This window comes from Lutjanus erythropterus, chromosome 9, assembly GCF_056507025.1.
Source record: "Lutjanus erythropterus isolate fLutEry1 chromosome 9, fLutEry1.hap2, whole genome shotgun sequence".
In the NCBI taxonomy this organism is placed as follows: Eukaryota; Metazoa; Chordata; class Actinopteri; order Lutjaniformes; family Lutjanidae; genus Lutjanus; species Lutjanus erythropterus.
In genome coordinates, this window is record NC_139325.1 from 39,724,742 (window position 1) to 39,737,259 (window position 12,518).

At 39.5% G+C, this 12,518-nt stretch overlaps 2 protein-coding genes across 3 annotated transcripts; one reads left to right on the top strand and one right to left on the bottom strand.

Moving 5' to 3' along the window:
* Positions 1–4,098: 4,098 nt before the first annotated feature.
* Positions 4,099–6,309, bottom strand: pkdc (protein kinase-like domain containing). Of its 2 annotated transcripts, XM_084725784.1 has the most exons (4): positions 6,264–6,289; positions 6,006–6,093; positions 5,040–5,422; positions 4,099–4,835 (listed from the first exon to the last, which is right to left on the bottom strand). In XM_084725784.1, the coding sequence occupies exons 3-4, from the start codon at positions 5,408–5,410 to the stop codon at positions 4,244–4,246; spliced, it is 963 nt and encodes a 320-aa protein (XP_084581910.1). In that variant the 5' UTR covers positions 5,411–5,422; positions 6,006–6,093; positions 6,264–6,289; the 3' UTR covers positions 4,099–4,243. The 2 variants fall into 2 exon arrangements, with proteins under 2 accessions (XP_084581910.1, XP_084581909.1); XM_084725783.1 differs by lacking the exon at positions 6,006–6,093 and having other exon boundaries at positions 6,264–6,309.
* A 2,337-nt stretch (positions 6,310–8,646) lies between these two features.
* Positions 8,647–12,434, top strand: LOC146322171 (C-type mannose receptor 2-like). The gene is made up of 6 exons (XM_084727685.1): positions 8,647–8,683; positions 8,917–9,291; positions 10,242–10,583; positions 10,804–10,904; positions 11,403–11,432; positions 12,411–12,434. The coding sequence occupies exons 1-6, from the start codon at positions 8,647–8,649 to the stop codon at positions 12,432–12,434; spliced, it is 909 nt and encodes a 302-aa protein (XP_084583811.1).
* The last annotated feature ends 84 nt before the right edge of the window (positions 12,435–12,518 follow it).

Here is a 12,518-nt window from a genome sequence, read left to right on the forward strand (position 1 = left end):
GTTGCAGAGAAAATAAAACACTACAACACAAAGTCCCATGTTTTGATATTTTTGCACGTTCCTAATTTAAACTGTCAGTAAATGTTAGACCAACTAATAATGTATTTCAGAAATTGTTGACAGCTTACTAAAGATTAGTCTGACTGTGACAGAGGCGACCTGACATCCTCCATCCTCTGTCTCTGTTACCACAGGCAGGGCAAAGGAACATTTAAGGTTAAACACAGTCCTTAATGGGGCCACACTCGGTGCAGTCTGGAGAAACTCAATACGTGTCTTTACAAAGTCGTGAAGCCTCATTAATTATGAGACAGCAGCTTGTCTGACAGCCGTTTATGCAGAGAATCCTGAGGAACTCGAGCTCTGGTGTCACGGTACTGCAGCCAGGTGATAACACAGGTTAGTCTGCTGCACTGACAAGTCCACCTGCCACCACCAGAGGGCAGCAGAGAGAAACCAAGACTGCAAATACAACCACTATGAAAGGAGAGGATGGAATTATGGTCCTGAAACAGCTGAAACAGACGATGTATGAAACAACTACAAAACAATCATTAAATAAAATTATTTAGTGGGTTGGATTATATTATATTTTAGACATGTCGTGGAACAGAGGCAGGCAGAGAGGGGGTCAGGAAAAAACCCAGAGCTGCCAGTTTGAGACCCCTGAGTAACATGAAGAACTTCACATGAACAAGATAGATCTACTACACGAAGCCAAGTTTAAGCAGCACACAGTGTCTGATGGAGGTAACTCATGTCGGCCTGCTGCTGCTGACGTCGTTCCTTCCTGTCAGTCCAACAGTGCGCTGCTCATCCAGCCGCTCGCCCCCTTCTGTTTCTATGATGAAATGAAAATGCTTGCAGTGCATTCAGAGGCTCTGAGACATTGACTGTCATTCATCAGACACATTATGACTGTTCATAAGAATACCATAAAGTCACTTTGACCAGCAGATGAAACACAGACATTTATTGAAGCAACACACTGCAAGCAACAGAGCCTTTTATGGAACTGTGGGAGCATTTGCAAACCATTTGAATTTGTCTCTGAACTGGTCTTGTCTTTGTTTAGATGCAATATTAATACACCAGGTGCTTAATGACTCCTGGTTTGACTTTTTTCCAGAGTGACTCAGTAATGCATTTCCTCTGAAATGAGACGCTCACCAGTCAGAAAAACAGAAGGGCTGAGCTGCCTGTGAACTGCATAAATCCTTGCAGACACATGTTTAACTTATACTGCAGTTCCCAGTGTTCGCTGCAACGTTTAATTTCAAATTAGATCATCAAAGCACAAAAATTTAATTTAATCTATCTTTTTTGCAACAGCTGGACAGAATATAATTAAGATGCAAAATTGCTTTCAGTGTTAAATTCAATGGAACTTTTGTTTCATCATCACTACTTAGCTTTGACTCCAGAAGTCTCTGCTGTTAAAAGTTAGATGGAAAGGCAGATGCCACCATCATACAATAATTTATGAAGCTACATTTCTCGCCCTTTGACAGCACATTAAAAATTTAAATTTAAGCTTAGAAACTGCATAAAATCAACATTAATTTAATTAAAATCTTAAATGCAACAATACGGGGTCCAGTAACCTTAAACATCTGCAAGTCACTCAGATCTATCCAAAGTAGATGCATTAAAGTTATAGTCAGTGATGGACTGCCAAAGAAATCATGTGAGCAAAGCATTTAAAGACCTTTTTTTTATAAAACAGAGGTTACGTTTACTGTAAGAGCTGCAGTATTTATAGGCTTTTCTCCTGGAAGTGCTTTATGAGGGGTGTAGGTCTCTAACTGTAAGAGAGGACCAACCCACACAAAAGAGCCAAGTGTAGATGGAAGCACGTACTGCTTTTAGGATAATAACTATTAAGATTGAAGTTTTACAGGATGCTAAGATATGGGTTTCTTTATAACTCTAAGATACTGAAAGAAGGATCTCAAAATTTCCTCGGAGACAGTGAGGATATTTTCATTCTAAGAAAATCTCAAAGGGTGAATTTCCAGCATGCAGAGAGATGAAACTGATTACAGCAAGGTCAGTCACTTTAATGAAAAGCACAGCTTGACTCAAACTGCAGCACAGACGAGTGACAGGGTCGCTGAGCCGTACAGCCTCGCGTCCTTTGTCCTCATTAACACACGTACGTTGAAGAAGCATTAAATGTGGCCCTCAAAAGGGCCGCACACAATACAGTCTGGAGAAACTCAATATGGGCCCTTACAAAGTTGTGAAGCTTCTTCTATTATGTAACAGCAGCTTGTCTGACAGCCATTTATGCTGACAGTCCTCAGAAACGCAAGCTCCGCCGGCATGACACTGCAGCTGCGAGCGCAGACTGTAAAATGCAAAGCAGCGATATGGTTTGTTGGACCAAGACACAGAGAAGAGGCCACACACACAGAGAGGCCATAGCAATCAATCAGCAGCTTTATAACCACATGTCAACAGTGCCATCAAGTGTCTGCACATGGTACCTGCAGGCAGTTGATTCTACACTAACATTAATAGTGTTTTTATGTAAGATTTAGTGTAATCTAGTCGAGAGCTTGCTGATTGCAAACACCTTGTCTCACTCTCCCTCTCCAAGCATCTTGGAGAACTTATGTTGGTTGTGACCTGGGGTGGCTTTGAGGGGGACAAGAGTCTCTTGCAATGTTGTGGACATGTTGTCCATGCCAGATGGTTTATTACACAGAACCACCTGGAAAGTCATCCTTAGAGACCATTTGGAAAAGGGCAGGCACTTTCAAAGAAAACTTTGTTGGTGATTGGATGAACCACCTGTCTATCACGTCTAACATGGGCTTACTTCAACCAATCAGATCAACGCTTCCATGAATGGTTCTTGCTGTCATCACACCTAAAAACATTCCCATAGCCGCCAGTAGCAAGGGATTCAGTCTGCCCGAAATTTGCTGAGTGTCAGTTAGTGGACGATTCATTATAAAAAAAATCTGTTTTCAGATGATGTGAAAAATAGTGGAGGATTTGAATACTTTCCCTAGTATCAGTAAACAGCCAAGTCGTACATGTAAAAGTCATTTTTGATATTTAAACTGCAGAAGGGTTCAGTCAAGGTGAAAGGTGGTAACTGACTTATATTTATCGACACACGGTAACTCTCTCTACTGTGGAATGTGCGTGTGATGAGTCCAGTTATCTACACTGTTTTTACTATCTTACAGTTTCTGCTGTCTTGACGGCCGTACGTGCACTGACTGAAACAAACAAGTCACCTCTGGTCAATCTGCTCTGATTCCAATGAAGATGAGATGAACCCAGACAGGTGTCTTATCTGACGATCTGGCATCACAAGACGTCAGATGGGCGTCCTATCTGATATAAATTTATCTGATCTGATGTATCTACATGGTATAAAATATTTGCATCTAAGTTAAAGTGAGATACTTTACATGTAAACAGCTTATTCTGAATGGAGCATCTTCTGATTAAGACATGTGGGATGTGCTGATTTTGCTCTGATTTTAGGAGCATTCTTTGGACATGTAGACAGCAAATCCAGAATATGTGTCTCACTTGGGGTTTTTACAACAGTTTGTGACACACAGCCTCTTCTGATCTGAGCTGTAAACCAACCAAACAGCCAACATTTTGCAGGACTGTGGTAGAGATACATGCGCAAAAGAAATTCTCACATTTGTGACTGGAGGTAGAAACACACCTACTTTCCATCATCACTTTAAACATTTGGTATCAACATGTTTGTGGATATGCACAAATATAATCTAGTATAAATATAAATAAGGAGGGTTAAGGAGGAATTTGAACTCTGATTAATGTGAAACAGCCAAACTAACACTTTAAAATCGTCTTTAATGTAAGTATTTAAAAGTTTAATGACTTGAGGAAAAGGTTGCTATTTATATGCATTTATATATTTATTTATTTAGCATTATTTATTTATTATGCATCAGTGAGGATAATGACATAATGTGATTCATCAACTAAAATGTGCAAAATGACACAAATACAGAAACATCTATGACGTTTCTAAGATGTGATAAAGTTTCCTCAGTCCAAAGAGCTGCAGTATCAAAAAGAAAAGAACAGAGAACATTTTCATTTTCATAGATTTTTATTGATCCAGAAAGTGTTTGATCAGCATGTTTCACTGCACACAGGTGTGCTTCTGACTGATTCAGTTTATGACTGGTCACCTTCCAGCCACATCTCACTTCTCTGTTTGTCTGAAAAGTTTTTGGTTCTGTTACAGTTTCACTTTGTTCAGGACCTCCTTGGTCAGCTGTTTACTGTACCGGTTGATCTTCCAGTGTCCAGGCATCCATCCCAGCAGAAAACGGTGAAAATCCGTCCAGGCGAACGCAAACATCTCCCTCCACTCTTTCTCCAAGGCAGCGAAGTCCACGTCTTTTTTCACAGATAGCTTTAATTCTGTGAAATAGAAGTCCAACAGCCCCGGTACCCTCTTCTCACACTGCCTCTCCTCCATGCAGCTTCCTAAAAAATACACAACATCTTTCATCCCGCAGCCCCCACCGACATACTGGAAGTCCACAGCGGCCACATCCTGTCCGCTCTGGGAGAAGCAGAAGTTTGCCAACTTGGCGTCTCCATGAACGATGGTTTTGAAGCGACACTCGTTGAGTATCCTGTCGATTTCTCCAGCCGCTGCTTTGAGCTCAGCGTCGTCCATGGCCTCCAGCTCGTCAGGCCGGGTCTCCAGGTGCCAGTAGGTACCAACGGGCCACAGGCCGTCCGGCGCCACATCCAGGAAGAGGGCATGGAAGTGGGCGAGCCAGCTGAGACAAGCCTTTATCTCTCTGTCCTTCACACTGGTCCTACAAAGAAAAACAAACTAAGTACAAATACTTAGTTATACCCATGACCTGTTAGTATTTCTAAAATCTTTGCTACGGCCGTGTTGTTCACCGAATTTGGATTTTTCAGACACAAATCTTTTCTGAATTTCTTTTTTCAGCACTCAAAAAAAGTTAAATTGCGTTCTTTGCGGAGCCACAGACCACCCAGTGTTTCATACAAACCTTCTCTGATCATAACCGACCGCATCCAGATCCTCCAGCACGATCAGCATCTCGTCTCCATGGGAACAGGCTGCCAGGCAGGTGGGGATCCGGCAGCCCCGATCAGCGGAGTAGTTCTGGTACCAGTGTGTCTCCACCTGGTAGGACCTCACTTTGCGTCTGTGGGAGCGGTCTGTGTTCCAGCCGCCGGGGTGCTCCGCCTCCTCTGGGAACTTGACGTGTTTGACGACCACAGAGGGCCGGTCGCAGCCCTCCAGGTGGAGCCTGACGATCTCCCCGTAGCCGCTCCACAGGGTCTGGATCTTTGCACCGACGCGCAGAGATGACGCTCCGCATGCCTGCAGGACGAGGTCCTGGTACTCCTGTTTCATTTCCAGTCAGAACTGAACCATAAAGAGGAAACACGGTTATAAAATATTTTAATGTGGGAGCAGCCAGGAATGTAAGTATAATTACTCAAGTACTCTATGTAACAACAAATCCAACTTTCTACTTTTACTCCACTGCACTTCAGAGGTAAATTTCCACTTAATTCCATTTGTCTGACAGCTTTAGTTACTTATTACTTTACAAATTACAAATACCATCATACCATTTTTGTCCAGCTGGCAAGCTGACCATGTATGTTTGCAATAAACTGAAGAAAATTCTCCCACTAAATAAATTATTTTAAAACATGCTTGGATTAGCTGGGAAATGCATAATCACAAATCTGAAAACAAAGCTGTTTTCCTCATGAAAAGTTGACTTTTTAAAGATATGCAGAGTTAGGAATGTCGCTTTAGGAATTATTAATAATGTTAAAAATGTAGTCAGTAATCCAACTGTCACAATACTGAAGTTAATCACATTCTGTTACTTTTGGATTTTTGGATCAGTACCAATTAGGGTTGAATTGTTTGGCCTAATATGTTTTAGTTGTTTCTTTCCAAAAACCAGACAGATTACTCAAGATAATCCACACACCTTGTTGTCAGCAGTAGGAACTACTTACTTTCTAGATCAAAGAAAGTAGTTCTGGTCATTTTTAAAGTAGTACCAGTAGATTCTACAGCTGAAATAAGCCTTTTATTTGTATTGGAGTACTTTCACGGTGTGGTTTTCATACTTTTAGGACTTGAGATGAGGATCTGAACATTTGAGTACTGAGAGCAGCAAAATCAATGTGTTCTTTCATACACATCTGGTACAGATCAATCTTGTTATAAATAATGGCTCACTTACCTCAGTCTTTACAAATGATCAAGGTTGTGTGTTCAGATACAAAAACTTTCTCTCTCACACATTCACATGATGCTTCTGTGACATGTGAAGATGTAAAGTTGAAGCCAAAGTCTCACATGAATCAAACACGGTACAGAATCCATGTGTTTTTATTTCACTCTCAGCTTCATGTGAAACGCGTCTGAATGAGCAGACAACCGGAAGTGCTCTCTACCAGCCCTCTGCGTCGTGTTTAAAGCTACAGGCATGAAATACAGAAAATATACGGTGGACAGTACTGCCCCCTGCTGGACCGGAGTGCATCAGCACATTTGTGAGGTGAGCTGGTTCATGTAAAGTTCAGCCTTTTATCCTGAAAACACACACCGTGGAGTCTGAGCTAACTGACTTACTGCCTCCTTCTGCCAGACTCTGTTCACATTTTGTTCAGTTTAACTGTTGTAAGCGTCTACATCTGCTACAAAATTATTAATGATTTCTTATGGCTCATAAACAGACAAAAACTTATTCAGAGAACATTTGGCATTAATTTGATTAACATAAAACAGGCAAACTAAAATACTTTTTTCAAATGTTTTTTTTAATATATTTAAGTATTTAAAAGTTCAATAAATTGATGATTAAAAAGTGTCTTCATTTTACAGTATATAATTAGTCTACAGTTATTTTTTTTTATAATTCAAGTTTTATTGATTTGAAAGGCATGGTACATGACATACATATATTAATTTCTGGTCATACAAGGATACAAGGTACATATACGATATATACATATATATATATATATATATTTATAAAAGTCTACAGTTATTAATTTATGGTATTAAAATTAATACAGTAGTTGAATTAGTGTTGTGATAAACAAGACAGTGAGCTGATTATTATCATAATAATAGTTGCAGAACTGTGGTATTATGATTAGATTAACAGTAATCATACTATGAAATGTATTTACAGCTACTTACCAGCTAATTGTTGCCAATAAGTTAATGAAAATCTTACAGCACTCTTATGACAGTGCAGTAAAATGTCCTCTTGAAGTCTTCCAGAAAGCAGACTATTTTTACCTCAAATTCGAGGCAGAGATCTTTGATCAACTCTTTACTTCTAGGATCCATCCATCGTCCAGCAGAAAACAATCCAAGCAAACATGAGCATCCCTATTCTATGAAAACCCATTTCCACAAATGTGATTTCTTTTTTTATTAAAAAAAGGAACATCCTTTATGTTATTAAAACAAGAAACATCCTCAAAAACAATGAGTTAGTATCTCAAAATAATGTGAAAATAACTCATTGTACTTCTACTCGTTATTTTGAGACACTAGCTCAATAATATGACATAATAACTCAATTTTTTGAGAAAGTTTTCCATTATTTTGAGCTATTAACTCATTATTTTGAAATGATTGAAAAAACAGAAGACTGATTAACTCTTTACTTCCAGTGTTCATCCCAGCAGAGATAAGAGATAACAGCTGTAACATCTGTTTATTATGATAATTTGAGTAATCCCAGTTTTACATAGATCATGTAATTTGCATTGCATTGCTTGATAATAAGTCATGTTACACAACCTGACATGCAAAGTTTAGGATTTTGAATAAGTCATTAATATATTAAGGGTTAGACTTTAGACTTAAGCCTTTTGCATAGTTTGAATATACTATTACTGTAATCCAGGGGTTTTAGTTTGATTTACATATTGAATGTGATATGAGTAATATATCAGTTCTATCACACCCCAGTGTTTAGCACAACACGACACACTGCAGACAAATCAAGACTCACTAAACAGTAGGTAAGTCTCTGCTACATCTTCTCTGCAGTCACATACAACCTTTAGATATTTTCTTTTCTCATCTATTTACTGATTTTCAATATATTAACAAACGTCTGTATACACAGACCTGCAGGGAAATAAAATAATCTCACAGGTAGAGATATAACAACATATCAAATTTAGAAAAATGTCTCAATACCGTAACAGACTGCGATAATATCTACCACAATATTACAAATTATTTTGTTTTATTATTTGTATTTTATTTTATAAAAGGACTTCTAGTGACTGCTGCATTGTTTTTGTTCTGCAGCTGTGCAAAAGCATCCATTACCATAGAAAATTCATGGAAATTGTGCAGACATGCTTACATCATGGCTGCTACTTTTATTGTATTTTACTAAAGAAGGAAAACAGAAACATTTTAAGTTAAAAGGAAAATTTCAAATACTGTAAACATCAGATTTATTATGTAAAAAAAATCAAATATCATTTTTGAACTTCACACTAAATATATCATGGTCTTTTGATTTTGTGTTCTTGGTTTTTTGGTATTGAAGCACTTCAAAGAAATGAGTGTCTATGAATTTTACAGCAGCTATGGAAGGGATCAAACATCTCATTCTACTTCTTTCAGGTCAGAACGTATATTTTGTCTGAGTATAAATTCATGTTAGCATTCCAATTATATTGCAAGGATACAGTAATGTCACATTTCTGGGCTTTGATAAAGTTTTACTTATTTATTTAACTTTATTTTATTTTTTATTTTTTGCCTTGATAGTATTTTTATCACTGAAACGGAGCATAAAAATGTAGATATACTTGTTAAATGGATGTCACTCATTCTCCATGACTTTTTGCCCACAGTGCTGTGTTCTCTGCCCTCCTGTGTCTCTCAGTATCAGTACGTGTTCTTCAATATACGAGGCTCCTGGTCTTGGGCGCACACATACTGCAGAGCGAAAGGCTGTGACCTGGCCACTATAGACGACATGGGAAAGATGGAAACAAGTCTCACAGCTGCTGGGGGCAGATATTCTGCTGGCGCTGTGTGGATCGGGCTTCAGAAAGGGAAGACTCTGAAGTGGCACTGGTCTCTGGCGGACGATGATTTCTACAAGGAAGGAGAAAGAAGCTACTTTCTTCAGAGTGTAGCAGCATCTCACAACTGCGGAGCTTACAACAACAGGACATTGATCGCTGAGTCCTGTGTAGTCCTGCTACATGCGATTTGCTTTGATGGCGAGTATCATTTTTGGTAATCTGGTGTTACACGTTCAGATGTATGCAAGTAAGGTTGTATATTGCATATATATACACACACACACACACACACACAATGTACACAGCATTCTGGGCTATTATTTGATAAACTGAGAAAACAGGAAACTGATCACTGTATTGCACAAACAGCAATCATCCAATCATATGTTAGCGACTGTAACTAGAACCAGACTTTCATCTGAACAGTGGTGTCTTTTTGCAGTCAGTAAGCTGCAAACATTAGCATGTCTGGCTAACTAAAACTAGCTTACTAGCTGCAGTAAATTTACCCCGAGACAAACTTAGATGCCACTGCATCTGCATTTGTTCTGTGGGGGTTTGAGGAGGAGGATGTGGGCTGATGCAGAATCAAAGTTGGTCGACGATGATGCATCTCTCTCTGGCTCGCTGCCTCAGGTCTGAGCTGGGTTAGCTTAGCTCTTATCCCAGCTGTCTTCTGCGATCGCGGTCCCGCTGATCCGGCTGGTGACCCACCTCAAAGTCCACTGCACTAATTGAGTCCCTGCGCTTCTGTTTCCCACGTTACTGAGTGTATTTCTGTCAACTATCATGTAGATCTACCTGCTGTATTTGACCATCCCAGTGAACTTGTCTGAGCTGGTGATACTGTTTTCCGTCCCCCAAAAGGGGGCGTGGCCTGAAGTTTTGGCGAATAACCTGTATGTGCCAGTTTGATGTATCCTGCTAAATAAAAGTCAGACAAATAGAAGACAATTTTCTTCACAAATCATCGGCAACTTGGATTTAGTTGTTTTTTATTTAGGGAAAACCAGGAGGGGAAATTCAATGAAGTGTCCACACGTGATATTTTGATGTTGTTATGATTGTGAGAGTCATTCGTTTCATACTGCAGCTACGCTACAAAACCCTACAACTCTGATCATTTTATTAATTTATTTTCTTTTTAGGAAAAAAACATGGCCGTGACCAGTATGTTCTCACAGCCACAAAGATGTTTTGGACTGTTGCTCGGGACTACTGCAGAGCAAGTCACACAGACCTGGCCAGTGTGAGGAATGAGGCAGAAAGCCAGATAATTTACGATTTAGCCAATTTCCGTCGGGTGTGGATTGGCTTCTTCAGAGACCCCTGGGAGTGGGCAGACCAGACTTACTCCTCGTTCAGATACTGGAAAGCAGACGAACCTGTTAACACGGCCACAGCTGAGTCATGTGTCGCTATGGTGACAGAAAACTCTTTTAGATGGGGAGATCTGTCATGTAATTTGGGATATCCATTCCTCTGTAAATGTGAGCAATCTTTTTTTTCATTCAGATTTTTCATCTGTTTTGATTAGATTCCTGTTAATCATCTGAATTACTTGTTGAGATCAGTAGGTAACACCGAACTAATTCATACCTTTAAAATTTGGTAAAGAGATGAAGATGAATGGTTCGGTGTAGATCCTACTCTGTTTTGTACAGTAATGATGAATATAATGAAATGTGTGTGCGTGTCTCGTTACATCAGGTCCTATTAAAGAGGTGAAGTTCATTAAAGTGACGATCAGCTCATCAGACTCAGCGCTTGATGGAAATGAACCTGTGGTGCAAAATGACGTGTTGAATCAAGTGAGTCAAAGGAGGCATTTGTCATTTCAACTGCCCACACGAGATTCAAGACACTTTTCTTTACACTGCATGCGTCTCTGTCGGCCAGATCACAAATCTCATTACTTAGTTTTTCCTGCACTATGTGAAAATTTGGCTCCAGTCCAGAAGATGGTGATAGACAAAAATTTTTTTGTTCCCATTTGAATTGTGCCATGAAATAGACATATAAAGTTTGTTGATTTAAAGCAGAATTTTACAAGACAAGAATGTCGCAGTTTCTGGTAGTTTAGCTTAGTCAGGGCTCAAGCATGGACAGGTGAGAGGACTCTGTTGAAACTTACAGTAATATTTCACCCAATATTTCCTGCAGGTATAAAATCATTTAAGTTTGTTGATGCAAAGACAGTAGCATGGAATAAGGACGCACTGCTAATTTTGCAGCAGAGTTGTTGATTCTTTGCAATTAAAAACACACCCGATCTTTGCTAATTTATTTTTTCCTTCTCTGTTGTTCAGATCAGCCAGGAGCTGAGTAATGCACATGTGGTGAGTGTCAAATTACAATGGATAAAACATCCTGATGGAAGAGTTTTTATCAAAGACCCTCACTGAAGAGAGAAGAATCAGAGAGGCAGTTTAACTGGAACTGGACTGGAAGTCACACATAAAACATTTAACCACACAAGGACACCATAGTCTGGTTTAACAATGAATAATGTCACTTACGCACATTATTATTATTATGTTGCAGATATATTGATTACTTATTCACCATATTTTAGTTTTTTCTACAGTGCATCATACTTTTTTTTATTACCGTTTCCTTTAAAGTGAGAGTCAGCTCATTGTTTATCTCCAACCTGCAACTTTACTGTTTCACTTGACTCTCGCTGCTCTCATATTGTGTTCAAACATGACTTCATATAAGCAGGAGACACAACACCACAAATTAACTTCATCAGTGATTGTTGCTTGTTGTCAAGGTTTGGTATTTATATTGTTATTTACACCATTGACTGATGGAGTTAAATGCAACTTTCTTCGACTTTTAATTCTATAATTGTGATTACTTAATAAAGACTTGAGTCATGACTGTGGTGCACAGTGTGATTTTAAAAAGAAGATGAAGGAGGTCTCTCAGGCTTGGTTAGTCCAGGGGTCTCCACGAGCAGCAGGCAGGTCCCAAGAGGCAAAAAGATCTGCAAACTCAGCGGTCACTGAAGCACAACCTCAGGTGTGGGAAGAAATAAGAAGTTCAATGTGTGTGGTTCCACCACTGTGTTTCTAGCTAGAATGGTGGATCTAGATTCAGCTTTTCATGTTTTTCAGGAGTGGCCACTGTAGCTTCTCCCACCCTGCTGGAAGGGGAGGGTGAGGTAAGCTCACTGCCAGATGCTACTAAAACCTACACACTGTGCCTATCCCTCTGTCTTCCTGTCTCTCCCTCTTTGTCCTCTCTGTCCTGGGACATCTCTCTCCCCTGTTGATGCTTCACTCCTGATGTTTTGGGTGTTCATCTTCCAGGACATGTTGCCTGCGTGCGCGTGAGCAAATTGGCAATTTTGCTTTGATTTTTATCATTAATAAGCTATGAACAATGGGTGACATAAGTCAGGTCTGGAGAAGTCTCTC